General features: G+C 43.1%; 1 protein-coding gene across 3 annotated transcripts; it reads left to right on the forward strand.

The window, feature by feature from the left end:
- The first annotated feature begins 420 nt into the window (after positions 1–420).
- Positions 421–15,504, forward strand: agfg2 (ArfGAP with FG repeats 2). 3 transcript variants are annotated; one of them, XM_069518311.1, is made up of 15 exons: positions 421–681; positions 2,022–2,466; positions 3,244–3,337; positions 4,615–4,730; positions 5,897–6,041; positions 6,393–6,513; positions 6,621–6,725; positions 7,390–7,422; positions 9,935–10,180; positions 11,674–11,746; positions 11,903–11,946; positions 12,140–12,226; positions 13,240–13,359; positions 14,231–14,301; positions 14,405–15,504. In XM_069518311.1, exons 2-15 carry the CDS (start codon positions 2,300–2,302, stop codon positions 14,450–14,452), a joined length of 1,470 nt encoding a protein of 489 aa, XP_069374412.1. In that variant the 5' UTR covers positions 421–681; positions 2,022–2,299; the 3' UTR covers positions 14,453–15,504. The 3 variants fall into 3 exon arrangements, with proteins under 3 accessions (XP_069374412.1, XP_069374414.1, XP_069374413.1); XM_069518312.1 differs by having other exon boundaries at positions 506–681; positions 2,028–2,466; XM_069518313.1 differs by lacking the exon at positions 7,390–7,422 and having other exon boundaries at positions 450–681.
- The last annotated feature ends 1,314 nt before the right edge of the window (positions 15,505–16,818 follow it).

Here is a 16,818-nt window from a genome sequence, read left to right on the forward strand (position 1 = left end):
CTCTTCAGTTCATGTGATGTTTCAGATGATCTTTGTTTTTTCTCTTTAGAGGATGACAGTAATGTGCTGCCTTCACTGACCTCACCACTGATCACGTTGTTTGTGCCAAACAGTGAAATTCTCAGACACTGTCACGGAAAGGGCGTAGTTAGGCCTCATGTGTTGCTAGGTTGCTCCATCAAAATAAATAGTCCAGGACAAAAAGCTTTCAAATGTTGCCCTCCACCGACCTCCAGTGTTAATATGACTTCAATGCCCAAGAATAACAGTTTTATTTAAAAAACAAAAATTGATTTCTAGAAACAAACATTAGAGTTAATTTCAATTAATGTTTTAATTAGCTTTAAATTTAATTAACAAAACTACTCAATGTCTCTTTCCTGAGACCCTAAAAATAATCCTGTCCCCCTTTCTGGAGAGCGCCCGTGCGTCAGGAGCAGCGGTGCGCCAAAAAAGGAGGAGGAGGAGGAGGAGGGCGTGTGCGCAACTGGCGCACGGTCAGAGCGCAGCAGGCGCGGACGCGAAGGAAAGACAGTCGGTTGTGACAGAGGAAATAACACGTTGTTTCAGATGCATGCAAAACTTGAGCTGTTGGACAGGTTCTCGTTTGTCTCTTGACAGGAGATCCCCTACGCGTCTGTCCAAGCGTCAAGTCGGAGAGGAGACAAGGTGTTACATCCGGTGGGTTTTTACAAAAGTAACAGCAACGAGACTACTTGTTTGATTGGAAGATGCAGAGACAAGGTTTGAAGGACATATATGACCAATAGCCACTTTGCACCAAAGGGTTCAGGTTCATTCGTTTTTACAGGACAGTATATGGATTTGGTTTGTCATTGGTTTGATAACGTTTTTTGTCAAATTGACTGTATTTGTATGACACGTTTCCAGTTTTACTGTAGCCTATATGTCACATTGACCTATTAATGTTTGGTTAGTGGAATAACAATTGATCATATGTCTTACATTATAAAAAGGTCAGTGTAAAGACACTTAAACCAGAGGAATGTGATCTTGTTTCCTGTTTCTTTTCTTATTGCTCATTTGAAGCAGATGCTGGTGATAATCTGGTGATTTAGGAGTTAAAGTTCTGACCAAACAAGTTCAAGTCCGGCCAAAGACCTTTGCTTCATGTCATTCCTCATTTTGTCCCTCCTGCTTCCTGTCATCTCCTCACTGCTGGCCAAAACAATCAAATAATACAAAAACAGACAAATTAGATTTCGACAGGTTTGTTGTCAAGAAACAGAATCAAGATGAGATGCAGGATCAACCACAAGGCCACTTTTAAACAAAAACAAGCAAACAAATTAGTTTTTTATTTAGATTAACACAAAAGTTAGTGTTTCGTCGCAACTGACAAGGAGCGGCCTTCAATATCTTCACAAAGCTTTAAACTACAACCAGGTTCATCACTGTTTTTTGTCCCCTGGAAACATTTCCAGTGTCATTTTCGCTATTAGCCGCACGTTTCTGTATTTACATCTGTATTTGCATCAGATTGGTGTTGAAACTGGACAAACTAAACTGCTGTTGAGTTTTTATGACAACTGAAGTTTATCACAGGTTCCTCTTTCATATTTGGAAGTGGAGGTTGAGGTGAGGGGTATTCAGCTGCAACACGCAACTCCACCCCTAGATGTCACTAGATTCTACACACTGAACCTTTAAGTTTGTCTGTTTCTTCAAAATACACAATTGGGTGATTGACAAATAAAGCTTTTAAAAAGGTTTTATTTTCAATATTGATGTAATACATATTAATAAGTCCAGAACAATGTGTTCAAACAAGTCTCATTTGTTTTAAAACTGATTAAATTCATTTTTAACAGTGATTTCAACACACACCAGATGCCTTTTCTTTCTTTCTTTCTTTCTTTCCTTCTTTCTTTCTTTCCTTCTTTCTTTCTTTCCTTCAAACGTGTTAAGCATTTGCATGTGTTGTGACTTTTTGTAACGCATGAAATAAAGTTGTTATCTTAATTATTCCTAATTCTCTTCTGTTTACATGTTTTCTCAAGTTGCAGTGCGCTGAGCTCTCTCGGCCACCGTACTACTCCACCTGCTACTCGCGTTTACTTTGAAGAGGACACTTCCGGCTCGTGCCTGTGTGCCTCCGTGTATCTTGACGCCTCCTCAGCCGCTCTCTCTGTGGGTGAAGCCGCAGGAGCAGCGCTTCCATAATGCGGCCGTGAGGTGAACGGAGGAGGAGGCGGAGGAGGAGGACAGCGGCGTCTGCACCGAGCCCGTGTCCGCCCACCAGGCACCGGAGAGCGGGGAGAGAGCGGATCGCAGCACCATGTCGAACCGAAAGCACCGGGACAACCAGGAGATCTGCGCCCGCAAGGTCCGGGAGCTGGCCCAGTCCGGAGTAAACAAACACTGCTTCGAGTGCAGCCAGCCCGGGGTGACTTACACCGACATCACGGTGGGGAGCTTCGTGTGCACGTCGTGCTCCGGAATGCTGTGAGTAGGATCCCCGCACAGCATCCACCGCACATTATCCACCGCACATTGTCCACCGCATCGGCAGCGGCGTGATAGTAGAAAGAAAGTAGCCTGGGGCCTGTGATCGCACCGTGCACACACTGATTTGACCGTGCGCCTCATCTGCGTAAACAGGGAGTGTTGGTGCGGTGCAACAGCAGCAGGGGATGTGTGCACACGTTCATTTACGCAGTCTCTCTTTCTCTTTCTCTTCCTCTCTCTCTCTCTCTCTCTCTCTCTCTCTCTCTCAGCTACTTGGTCATTCATTTCGTCATGGTGCAGGTTTGACACTACCTCTCTCCCCCCCTCTCTCTCTCTCCAGGTTCCTCTCCAGTGTGGGCGTGCACATGAGTGAGTGAGTGTGTGTGTGTGTGCGTGTGCATGTTTAGCCTACAGTCCCAGCACTCCTCATCAGGAAGAAGATCTCAGCACTGTTATTATTGCGCAATCCTGCACACCTTAGAGCAGTGTCCCACTTTGTGCCCCCCCCCCAGCATGGAGAACACACACATGCAGGTTGTGGTGACTGCAAACATGTGTAACTGTGCAGGGTGTGTGTGTGTGTATGTTGTGTGTGTGTGTGTGTGGCACCTTCTTCCCTGGTCACCTGTCAAACAGTTCCACCTGCTCCGTCCTCACGTCTCCTCTCACAGACCAGGAATCACCACACCTCCTCCTCCTCTTCTTCTTCTTCTTCTTTTATGTTTGAATCATGCGACTCTAAGTCCCTCTCTCCATCTCTCCTCCGTGTCCCAGGAGAGGCCTCAACCCTCCCCACAGAGTCAAGTCCATCTCCATGACGACCTTCTCCCAACAGGAAGTGGAATTCCTGCAAAACCATGGCAACGAGGTGAGTGAGTGACATCCATCAGGTGACAGAGGGACTTTCTCGAGTTGTTTTGGACTTTGTAAGGTCGTCCAAGGTCAGGAGGCAAAATGCGGCAGAAGCTCATGAGTTTTGAGTTTCAGCTTTTTTCAAACGCAAATGTTCTGGTTAGGATGTGAAACATGAAACATCCCTCGTAGCGACCAGCTCACCCAGTCTTTGTGGGCGAGTTGTTTTTGGGAAGAATGCTGCTGCTGGGTCACACGGTGCCAAGAAACAAAAGGGACCAGCTCTTTTTGTCCCACCCAAACCACGATCTATTTCCTTTCTGTGTCCTTGTGTGTGTGTCTGTGTGTGCGCGTGTGTTTGTGTTTGTATGTGAGATAGAGTGTGTGTGTGTGTGTGTGTGTGTGTGTGTTTCTGTTTTGAGAAGCCAGAGGTTCCCAAACTGCTTTGAACCAGCGCACTGCTTCATAGAGAAATATCTCACTCAGTACATTTATGACCAAAGATCTTTAGCAAAAATGAAATTTAAGGGTTATTCACTAAAAATGTTTGTTTTTGCATAAAGATAACAACTTAAGGTTAGTTTTGGTATCAGTCTATAAGCTGATTATGTTTCTCGATTGATCCTTCGATCTATGAAATGTAAGAAAATGGCAAAAAAATACTCAACAATCCAGTATCAATTGAGCTTGTGTTGCCATGACAATCAATCTGTGGCTAGCCGGACAACCACCATGATCTTTTTAATCAGTTTGACAATGTAAGTGTGATATATAATTTATATATATGAAAAAACAAGGCACCAGACAGCTCCCACTCACACATGGGAACCACTGGTGAGGCCGGCGCTCGCTCCTGAGCTTATATCACACGGATGAAGTGTGAAGCGTTTCAGGCTATCAAGATGAGTGCTGTCCATTTTTATCAGCTCGCTGTAGCCCAGCATGTGTGTGTGTGTGGGTCAAGTATATTGTGAGGGTGGAGGCAGAGGTGTGTGTGTCGTCCGGCTCTTTCTCCTCCTCGTCATCCTCTGAGGAGCGATCGGGCCCATCATGATTCACAGGCAGTAATATTTGCCGCTCTCTGACTCTTGTGCTGGAGATGAATCAGTGATGTTGTGTGTTTGCGAGAGACTGGAAGAGACTAAACGCCGAACAAAAGCAGCGATTGTTGTATGATTTCATGCTCCAGCAATTAGACACAGACCCCCCCTTCTGATGCTGTGTGACTTTCAGCGAGCCACATGATTTCTCAGTGTTTTCTTTTCAAATGTGTTTACGTGTGTGTGCGCTCAGATCGGGAGGAGGACCTGGCTGTGTGTGTTTGACCCAAAGACGGACGGCTGCTCCGACATGAAGGACTCGCAGAAGTTTAAAGAGTTCCTGCAGGACAAATATGAGAAGAAGAAATGGTGAGGATTAGTCACATTGCTAATTATCATTTGAAAAAACTGATCATCCTGCTAATTATCTTCCACATTCATTGTTTTGTGAGTAAAATCACAAGTTTCCACATGATCAAAATGTCGTGACTCGCCAGACAAACTGTCCAAAAGTGAGAAATGTTCAGTTTTCTAAATTTAATTTATTAATTAAATTAGTTTTTCTCTCCCCTGACTTTTGCTTCAGTGCCTCCACAAGGTGGATGTTTAATTTTTTCTTGAAATTCATTCCTGCCGGCCTCTGACTCAGAGTCTGATCTCCAAATTGGTTAGAAGAATTTCAGGCATGTAAACAAACTGTTGACAGTGTGTCTGCAAACACACCACCGCTGACAGTCAACACACACACACACACACACCAAAGTACAAGTCCAATATTGACCCCAGAACAATCAATTCAGATAATCTTACAGGGTCTATACTCTACTGGACATTGGGTTAGCATTTAGTACATTTAGCTGGACGGCTAACCACCTTGAAGTAACGTTGGAATAATGGCAGTTTTTTTTTGGCAGTCCCAGTAATTTACATCGCAGTAAATGATTTGATAATTGACAGCTGAGACTGGCTCACGATTGGTTGAACCTGTTTATCTGCGGGAGGTCGATACTGCAGCTCCACACCACCATCACTCCTCACAGGGCGCTGACACACATACACGAATGCAAATTGAATGTCACGAGTTAAATTCGACCAAAGTTCACATCTGAACTGATACAATCGTGTGTGTGTGTGTGTGTGCCCTTAGTTTTGTTTTGTTTTTTTTGCTTGGGTGGAAAAAGGGCTTACTGTAGAATGGATCACAAAAGTGGGTTTTAATTGACTACATGTATATTTTCAGCTCATGGAGTGAAAATGTATAAAAGCAAAATTAGATCCAAACAACAACTAATGATGTTTGTCCCAAATTTCGACGCCCACAGTTTGAAAATGTAGCTGTTTTTTTGAAACAGTAGCTCAGAGATAATAACTGCTTTCTGTGCGTGGATGAAAAAAACAGTTCCTGTTTTGGATTTAGCTTCAAGCACTAGAAATATCCTTAGTCGAGATATTTGATGAATAAAGCGTTTATTGTGCTTTTTTTTTCCAAGGCTGCTTAGTCACACAGACTCACTTCATGCTCTCATTATTCGCAGGCATTTTTCTAAGAGTAAGAATCGGAGGGACGTGGAGGGTCCGTGGAGCCCGGGGGTCCAGGCCATGCCACCCTCCCATGGTCCCCTAGCGAGTCAGGCACCCGCTCATAACCTGCCCCCCAACGCCAGATCGGCACGGCCCCTGGTAAGAGGCTTAAATGTTTCCTAATTGTACATGAAATGGAATGAGGGAGTGATGGAGATAAAGTTAGGGGAGTGAAAGTGGGTGAAATGCGAAAGTGACAAGGAGTTCAAAGAGCCCCAAGTGAGAATAGGAGGTGAAGAAATGACCTTAGTCGGCTTCAACTGCCTCTGAGAGACGGAGACTGATGGGTGGGGAAGGTTCCAGCACCCAGGTATCCTCCACATCAAAGCTGCTGCTTATGAATTATTGAGAACACATGAAAGAGACTCACTTCGTCTTCCTTTGTCTTTCTCTTTCTACTTCCCATCTGCTTCTCTCTCTTCCTTCCTCCTCATCCCTTGTCTCATCCAGTCCCAGTCCCAGCTGCCATCGTGGGATCGAGCGCCAGTGATCTCGCCCGCCGACATGCGGATGGACGTGTTCACCGCTCGGCCGTCGCGCTCCCAAAGCTTCAGAGACCCCTCTCTGAAAGGTCGGGGGGGTTGATCTTTACAGGAGGACTAGATATATATTTGAACTAAATGTGATCGATACCTTCACCATTTTTTCTCTTCTATCTGATGTCCCTCTCACATTCAGACCCCACCCTGTGTGGGATAGAGAGACAGCGGCCAGGCTCCCTGTCCTCAGCGCTGGGGGCTCAGAGTCACGCCCCCTCCTTCCCCGCCCTCCCACGACCATCAGGTGTGTCCCCCACTAGACGTTTAAGTCACAAAATATACAAAATCACAACACTGTTCTGTTGCAGTAAAGACTCACTACAAACAAACTTAAATACTTACAACAAATGTGTTAATCCACCACTGAAAATAGTCCCCAACAAATGCAATTGTTCTTCTTGTAACAGTGCTGTATGCTGAAAACTAGCTGTAACACTATTTATTAATGAAACGATATATTAGGAGCCAGACGATTTACACCCTTTAGATTTATTAAGATTAGAGATCCTTTAAGCAGCTGGTGCATATTGACAGTGAGACTAAGATACTGTGTCCCTTCCTATTCTGTTCGATGTCCCTGTAGGCAGAACATGGAGCAGTGGACAGTTGGGACAGCGTCAGTGTGTTTGTGCAGTAGAATATTTTCACTGATTCTCACTGTGCTCTCATCGCTGTCGGCTCAAAGTGTCACAAGGACATAGAGGGAGAAGCAGTTCGGCTGTTGATTATGTTTTTCATCATATCGCTTGGGTTTAAAATGCCATCATCGCATCACACTGGGTTGCTTTTCATGTAAAACAAAATTCAACAGACAGTTTTTACATGACACCAGTGACACTTACTCCTCTTTTATTTTCTCCTCCCCCTCCCTCTGTTTAACCCTCCTTCTCTCCTTCCTCTCCTCGTAGCCAGTAGCTCTTTCAAAAACCACTTCACTTTGGGTAAGACACGGCTCCAGCCGACGCATTTGAGTGTTTGCTGAATGGCTGCGATCAATAAGCTTTTTCATTGCTGCATCATTCATAATACATGGCCGGTATGCGGGCCGTGCTGGCGCTGACCAGGCTGCGCACGAGCATGTGAATTTGAATCTAAAGCTGCTTTCAGACGTGCTCTGAAGTCCAGACATTTTTGTGAACGTTTTCAGATGTGAGGATGCAAACGTCCGAGCCAGTTGCCTCGCTAGGGACATTTCCCGGATCTCTTCCTGCCAGCCCCCTTGTAAAATAGTGGGCGTGTTCGATGATGTACTAACAAGTGACAAAAAGAATACAACTATCTCAGATTGAAAAAGAGGTGTCATACATGTCGATGAGGTTTGAGAGCTTTTGGTGATAAGAGAAAACGCTGCTGTAAAGTAAAACCTGCGATATCCCTCCACCCCTCGCTTGAACGATCCTGTCTGACCCGGACAATCGCCTACTGGGTTTTTCATATGCAAAATGCAAACTCAAACAAAAATATCCTGTCCCTATTTTTCATACATTTCTCGCAATTCTTGTCTGAAAACGGTTTATTTTTAAAGCAGTTTTAGAGAAGAGGCTTCCCTCTATATTCATTTATCCCCCCGAGTCACAGCTTGCCGGTGTCACAGGCTGCGATAGGGTTTGATAAATGTCTTCATCAGTCAGGTTTCCCCTCTTCCAAGCCCCGATCTGACGGCTGAGAGGGTCAACGAGACTCACACACATGCTGTTCCCTCAGAAGAAGAAGAACAAGTTTAAAGTAACGCTATTTTTAGGCCGTAGCTGCTGCTGCTCCCCCCCCACCCCCCGCTAATATTTCTCCCCGTGTTGGCGTTGAGGCACTTGAGAACTATGCAGGGCACAGCTGTAATCCCACAACATACATTGACAATGTCACAAAGAAGTACTGTAGGAAGTTTAGGTATGTTTGTGTACAGATCGTCTGTATCTGTAGATCCTCTTGTAGACGTATGATCACATTCCAAAAACGTGCGGCCTGACTTTTGCATGCTTTATATCTTCAGATAATCTGTGTCAGCTCAAGTCTGGTCTGGTCTTTGTCGCGACAGAGGAAAACAAGTTTTACACTTTTACTTATACAACCACATGCAAACGTTGCACTAGCATGCTTTGTGGCTAATGCTTGTTGCTAGCTGGAAAGATGTTTACTGTGATTTCCTGCCTTTGTTACCGTTTAACAGTTTTTTTGGGTGTTGTCCAGACACTTGCTAGCTTCCTGCTTTGGCTTTTAATATTTTTGTTCATGCAACCATGACAACAGCACATGCTACTTGATTTGCCAAGCAAATCGTTGCGCCTCTTACAGGGTTGCCAGATGTGAAATTGTTGAAGTATCATACTGGAAGCTTCAAATTATTGTATTTCGAGGAAAATGAAAGTACGCGACCAGAGGAGGGATGGGATGCGCAATACAGACGTTTCCAAGCTGTGTCGAGATTCCGAAAGCGATTTAGTTCACCCTTTCAAGGCATAAGGCTCTTATTTTGAAACATGAGATGGCTGCGTATATACAAACGTGATCGTACACCGTAGAGAGGGAAAGATTTTCATACAATTATGATAATTATTGTACATCTGGCAACACTGGTGTCGTAGCATAAAAAATGTAAACGTAGCATGAGATAAATTGCTTTATTTTATGTTTTATGTGGGCTAATTTAAGGCTTATGCTTCTGTTTTGATCAAATCCATGAGTCATTCTAGACTTAGCTTGATTCAAAAACTCAATTCACATTTAAGTGGAAATACAGTTATGGAGCTTTTGACACATGAGGTTTCTCCAGTTCTAATTTAGATAAAATTTTTACTAAAAGTTCATCTAAACCTCCACAAATAGTTTGGAAGGGTCCAGCTGGTGATGGAGACCATGTGATTTTCAACAGTCACTAAGTGGACGTTGGAGGGAGATTTATTTTTTGTCCTTGTGAGGCTCAAAGTTCATTTTCAATCTTGAACACAACAGCTGAAGTCGGGCCATTAAGTAGCTATTCTGGGCTTTGACCATATTCCATGATCTTCCTGAGCAGACCGAATGCTAATTGCTGTATGAATTAGATCACCTCTAATTCCTTGAGGAGATCTAATGATGATGATCATGTGAAATGACTGAAAACAGCAGCTGAAGAATTATTCTCACCTCCGAGTCCATTTAGTAACTGAGCTTTCTATCTGATCACATGAACTTCAGCTGAGATTGTTTCCTCAACAGTTTTTTACGAAACAGAAGAAATAGAAGCTTAAAAAATAAAACATTTTTGTTTGGTTTCAATAGAAATGCAGTTTGATTTAACTTAATATATAAATATCTAAAACTATTCACAATTTAATGAATGATATAAATGAAATTAAGTAGAACTTGTCAGGTTTATAAGCGACATATTGTATATTGTTATTGAATGCATCAGCAGAGCCTCTCTACTTTTATCTGCTTTCCACTGAGTCCGAGTCTTTGTTTTCTCGCCCTCAGGTCGCACAGTATCGGCCTCGGGGGCCACGGGGCCCTTCAGGGCCTTCCCCAAGTCTCTCAGCGTGGACTTTGGAGGTCTGAGCCACCCTCAGCAACAGCCTCTGCCCCAGTCGCTGTCCCAACCACAGCAGCAGCCTGCCAGTGTCAGCCAGACGACTCCACCGGTCGGCAGCTCCAGCGGCCAGGACAGATACGCTGCCGTGTCCCAGCTGGACATCGTCTTCTCTGATCCGACACCGACCACAGGTTGGAAAATGTTTGGATTTGTATCTTTTAATTTAAGTTTTAAGGAAGAAAAACTTTTGGATTTTAGATTTATTGTCATTCCAAAACATGAGGTACACAAGAGGGAATGAAACTAAGGACTGAGGTCTACATTTATCTGAAAGTTACATTTTGCATTAGTACATATAATAAGCTTACAGAAGCTGAAACATTATTATCATTATTATTATTATTGTAGCAGCACAGTAAATCTCTTCCTCTGGACTAAAACACCAAACGTTTTAAAAACTTTCTGCAACTCAACCAGTTGCAACACAAAACTGCTACACATGCACGTATTGATCAGCATTAACAAATCAATAAGGCATTAAATGGTGATATATCCGTTGCAAAGGCCGTTTTTCTGCAGCTACTTTTACTTTCAGTTGGTAGAGCTGTGACTGTGGAGCCTGTTCTTATAGTAGAGTAGGTTTTTATTGTTGTGTTTCTATTTTTATGTTAACTTAATGACCCGTGCACTTCTTCCACCGCTGTGTTATAGATAGACATAGAGACAGAGGGGGAGTTTGAGTGTGCGTGTGATATAGATTGTCACGGCCGGCTCAGCTCGGTTGCATAACGTCTTTACTCCAAATGCCGCGGCTTTCGGCGGATGAACTCTGCTCATTGTGTTTTGCTCCACACAACATGCACACTCTCATTCACGGCACCTGGTTGATTCCTTTTTTTTCTTAATCTGATTTTGTCTCATAACAAATTTGCAGAGGTTCTCACTGGAGGTTCACACAAATACAAATATCACACAACAACAAGAAATATCTGCACCTTCTTTTTTTTATTTTGTATTTTTTTAAATTTAAGGTATGATTGGTTTAAGTTTAATAGTCTTTAAACTGTATTAATGTGACACCATGGTTTGCACAAACACAGACGGTTTTACTTTGATACTTTGAGTACATTCCACTTTTATACTTCAACATGAGTGAAGAAGTTGAACCAGTACTTATACGCCATCATGTTTTTACGCAAGTATCTGTACTTCTACTCGAGTAAAAACTTTTGCCACCTGAGTCACATAGACAAGATTCATGGGATTCATCATGTGTGAAGTCCTGAACTTCTCCTACAAGAGGCGTTGTTGTTCTCCACCTCCACCACAGGCCTCTCCTCTGCCCGGCAAAGTGAAGCAGGTTATTGATTTTCTGCTTCAGCTCCCTTTGATTCATATCAAGCTTAACATGGGGAGCATGTTTTATTCAGGGGGTTTGTAATGCTCCTTTGTTCTCAGATGACTTACACGCTTAACATCAACCGTCTGAACTCTTTGTGACATTGCTACTCGCCGCTCGGAGATAATAGTAGCACTTGATTTCTTAAATGAATGCTCCATTTGAGCCCTGAGGTTGCACTGAGGTGTGTGTGTGTGTGTGTGTGTGTGTGTGTGTGTGTGTGTGTGTGTGTGTGTGTGTGTGTGTGTGTGTGTGTGTGTGTGTGTGTGAAATGCTTGTTTGCAGCGCCACCTGCTGGCCCCCCGCAGTACAGCACCATCTTCGGCAGCAGACTCTCTTCCAGCTCCACTCCTGCCAGGTAGGAGGAGAGAAAAATCCTTAATCTCGTCAAATCCGCTTGTGTTTATGATGACGTGACGTGACAGGTTGTTAAAGCCGCCTGCGTGTGGAGCCCAGTAAAGGTCACAGTCTGATTGAGCCTCCGTTTTTCTGCTTCCCCCCCCCCCCCCCACAGTTCCCCCGGTGTCGATGCAGTCTCCAGCTCCCAAACTTTTGCAAGTAGGTACCACGCACGTGAATCGACCCTGTATTTACATTCAGCTCCTCTCGAACAGCCCTGATTAGGATGCATCTGTGTGACTCGAGGCAGTGTTGGTTTGAATAGGCAGGAATGTTCCCTGTTAACCCCACACACTGAATTATGTCCCCCGTCTCTCGTCCCTGACTCTGTCCCCGTGTGTGTGTCTCTCAGATTTCCCCAACCCATTCAGCTCCGGCTCCGCTTCCCAGCAGCCTGTTGCCCTCTCCCCCAGTAACCCCTTCAGCAACGCCTCAGGAGGTGAGACCCGTGTTCACGCAGACGTTTCCCTCTGCTGCGTCCTGCTGCTGAGGGGTGTCAAGATAAGAAAACATCAGGACATCACTTTAGACGTACATTTGTTTCATAATCAAAACATTTCCTATCAGTTTGTTTCGAGTTTCTGGGATTGATTTTTTGCAAAATTGACATAATCCAGTTTCTGTATATAGAAAGTCAGATTTTCAATTTGCCGCTCAATGAACAATTTTAGAGGGAAGCTGCTAAAACGTTTTATTGTTAAACAAATAATTGTTTCATGCATTTAAATAACAGTTTAAAGAAAATAAATATGTTCATGTTAAGATTAAAAGCAAGGAAAGATAGGAGTTATAGTGGCAGCGAAGAAGAGTTGTCATTCTTCAATACCACTGTTAAAGGCACGTTATATCAAAGAGTGTATTTATTTGTATTTTAATTATATGTATTTGTAATATATACAGTATATATACAATTCAAACCAGTATTATTTATATATTTATGATAATCCTGGTTTGAATTGTTATTCAAACAAGTATCATATATATTTGAATTGTTAATTATTAATATTTCTTTGCTTTATTTTAACCCGAATGTTTATAATCAGGATGTTTTGTGACCATTTATTTATTATAGTTTAGTTGGAAAAACACACAGAAGCACAGTTATATTCCAAAATAAAAGCCTTAAAAGAGAAATCTAACAAAATGAAAATAAAATGATAGAGAAGATAAAAGACAGAATATGTGTTAATATGGACCAAGGTTCAGTGTTAAACCTCTGAACCCTCCGTCAGCTCCTGTTTTTAATGATTCATTCATATTATAAATGGATTTATTCAGTTTACATTCGACTGAGAGCTCATTACGACTCCATGATGCCTGTGGGCTCCACAAGATTCAGCCCTCTGTCATTTACATCTCATCTGATGCTCACTGACAGTCGTGTTATTTTAAATTCATTAATATTAATATTCATGACTCTGTGTCCGACGTGTTGCTGTTTCTTCTCTCCAGGGGACTCCAGCCCGTTTGTCACCTCGCCCACCTCCGTGTTCCCTCCCTCCGCCTCCTTTCCAACGCCCACCACCCAGAATGCATTTCCTCACGAGTCAGCCAGCAACCAGGAAGCCAATGGTAACGTTTATTATTATTTCTTCTGTTATAATCTGATGTTTTATGGGAGTTTTTGTTTTATGGTCATTTCATTTCAACAGTGCAGCTCCTGTTTTGTTTGTTTTGTTGCGGTGCAGAACCATTTGTCAAACGTGAACACAGCTTCGTGCATCGAATTAACAACTTCTTCTTCTTTTCCAAACTCCCTGTAACAAACATCAGTAAACCCTCTTTCCTCGTACAGTACTAAAGGAACAGCTTGTTCAGAGCCTCAGCGGCTGTAACACTGTATCCTGCTCTGAAAAGTGAAAACTGAAAGAGGACAGTGTGTTCTGGTGAATGAGAGTCTTACACCCTCTCATCCATACATTCAGTATAACACCTGAGGTAACAGTGAAAAACCTGCATCACACACTGAAGCTGCCTGTGGGACATCGACTCTGTGTGCACAGGCTGCAGATCAAACAGTGCGAGGCTGCGAGACACCGACACACTGCAAATGTTTCATTATTTCAACAGTGAGCAGCAGCGACTGCGCAGGAATACAAATTCACACAGACGGAACTGCTGCTGCTGTCATCTGCAGGTTCTTGTGTCAGGGCTCAGCTTTTTTATGCCTCCATGCCAGATTCTTCAAATTTGGTACAAATTGGCGTTTGGAAGATAAAGTTCAGGGTCATCGTATCCTCATAAAACCTTAAACATGGCCTTGTTTAAACATTTTCTTAAGAACGCCTCAATGTTTTTAGCCACTTGAACATGACGCGTATCTCAAGTCTGACTTTAGGGAATTTCTTCAAATTTTGACCACTTGTCACTTGGACTGGAAGATTAACTGATTTCTGTGGTTAAAGGTCTCTTATTTCTGTCATGTTACTCGTCCACGTTTCAGGTTTTGCCTCCTTCCCTGCGTCCGACTCTCAGCCCAAAGTCGCCCGGCCGATGTCGGTGAACCCGTTTACTGTGAGTATTTCAGTGGGATGAAAAAGGGGAGTGAAGGGTGAAGCTCTCTTCTTCTACAAACTGCAGGAGGCGTAGTGCTCACCCTGTCTCTCTTGCCTTCCAGGGGAATGTTTATCCAAGTCGAGGGACGTCGCGGAACCCTTTCATCTGATCCTCCCCACCAGCATCCCCACTGCCTCCTCTTACTTCACCCCACCCATCCCATCCCATCTCTGGGAACAGAGGGAGAAGTGAACTTGAGGAGTCGCTGCCATTTCAATGCCTCTGGAGTATTTTCATCCTCGGGAGGGAGGGGGCGACGTCCCCGCAGGACCCTCCCCTGTGCCCTCCTTCCTCTCCGCCCTCTCTCCGTCTGTGTTTACGTGTTTGTAGAGGAAAAAAAAACAAAACAATGTGTGAATGTAATTAAGAAATCCATGTGTGTACGAGAGTGTTGGCTTGCTGTGTTTGTACAAGACAAATGTCCGAAGGTGTTTGTGTGCCAGTATAGACGCCACCTCAGGGCTCTGTGGGAGTCACGGGGAAATGACGCCTCTATGATTTTTGCAGAAACACACACTTACACACACACATGCAAACATATACAGTATATATATTATACACATGTTGCTGCTGCTGCTACTTTGCTTTCATCTCCTGCTAAAAAGTGCAAAAAAATCCCTCCAGCCCATGAACACGCCACCGCTGTCTTCTGCTTTGAAGAGTCTCAGAGTTCTCCGAAGGAAAAGCCAGTTGAGAATGGGACCCTGCATCATGAGTTCTCTACGGATGGTTCTAACAGCCTTAACCTGATGCATGTGAGTTAGCGTCCATAAGATATGACAAGCCTTTCTATGTAAAGGGTGCGTGGAAGACGTCTGCATACGTCACTGATTTTTTCTTTTTTTTTTTTTCTGTCCATCGAAGGAGAATTTATGTTTTCCACTCTCAGGCTGCATGCGCTTTGAGGGCTAAAAGGAGATGCTACTGAATGTAAAAGCAATTTCAGAATAACTTACATTAATGTGCACGTTAACGTCATCGCTTCATTTACCGGACCAAAATGTTCAGTTGCTGTTTTGTTTTTTTTGTCTTCGGTTGACATAGAAGTTTATTTCTCTTGTTTTGCCAAGAAAAAAAAAAGAAAAGAAAGGAGATGTGTGTTACAACGTCTTTGTAATGACAAGTATTCATGTTCATAAAATTACGTCTGTTGCTTCTTAAGAATTTGGCTCTGGAGGTTTCTTCATGCATGTGTGTGTGTGTGCACTTGTTTTGGACGTCTTTAGAACCTTTTCCAGTATAAAACACTGAACACTGTGTGTTTTTGCACTTCTACTATTATTACTACTACTACAACAGGATATATTAGGAAAGCAAGGATATTTTTAGAGGTCTGCATATTTTCAAATGGCTATTTAAGGGTTAAGAGTTTTTTTTTTAGAGCTTTAGGCAATTATCTGCAAAAGTGAACTTTATTCAATAATGCAAACGTCTCAGAGCAAGAAAATGCTTCATGGGAATAAAATAAACCCCCAGAAATTAATTAAAAGAAAAAACACATGGATGAGTGTGAATAAATGGCTTTTCAGTCGTGCTTTAAATGCTTACCCAGATACTGCAGAATGGAAATCTATAGGGAGACAGTATTCCATTGTGTAGGGACCACAGCTTTGAAGGCACCTTTAGTTTTCTAGTTGTAGGTCAGTGATGTAAACGGGGGCCTGCAGTGCTAGTAGTGATGGTCGAGGGTAGAGAAAGAGAACAAGGAATGTAAAATACCAATGAGTGAGTTTGTTTCTGACTAATTTATATGTAAATGTATTGAAATAATCCCATAAACATAAATCCAAGCATAAAATTGAACTGAATTCTTTTTAAAGGCTGTGACGTGGTCTTGCAACAGCAGGGGGCGCACGGCATCCAGTTCTCTCTGACCTCATGAGTGAGGTTACTTCTGGATGCATATTGCATAACAACATACATACTGCATAAGCATGGAGTACAAAGATAGAAACCCGGCACAGCTTCCAGCACCACGACCTTCTGAAGCATTATGGCCTTAAAAAAAAAAAAATCCAGAGTGGAACCAGATCTGCAGAATGTGGATTAATAATCTGGATTATATGCATTTTTTTTTTATTTCTCCCACTGAGGGATGGAGGAGGATTCACTGCTCAGTCTAGACAGTGAGAGGACATCGTGTGTACAGACACTACGAGAGACAGGAATAACACTGACTGCTCATTTATCCAATTATAAACTTAACCTGCTCCTGATCACACCTATAGGAATCAACCATCACACCAGCAGCAGCACAGTGTTCCAATGACTTCACTGTGACCCCTCATTTAAAAAGAAATATTTTCCATGCAGCATGATAAAATCATAAATAAGGAGACTTCGGGTTGTAAATGTTTATATTGCAGGATGTGCAGGGGGGTGGAAATAAACGTGTATTTGTATTAGAACATGAATAAATGACAGAGGGGGATTTTTACAGTAAATAGAACAGGATGAACTCATGGAAGAGCCAGC

The sequence above is a fragment of the Paralichthys olivaceus genome, chromosome 22 (genome assembly GCF_024713975.1).
Source record: "Paralichthys olivaceus isolate ysfri-2021 chromosome 22, ASM2471397v2, whole genome shotgun sequence".
Taxonomy (NCBI): domain Eukaryota; kingdom Metazoa; phylum Chordata; class Actinopteri; order Pleuronectiformes; family Paralichthyidae; genus Paralichthys; species Paralichthys olivaceus.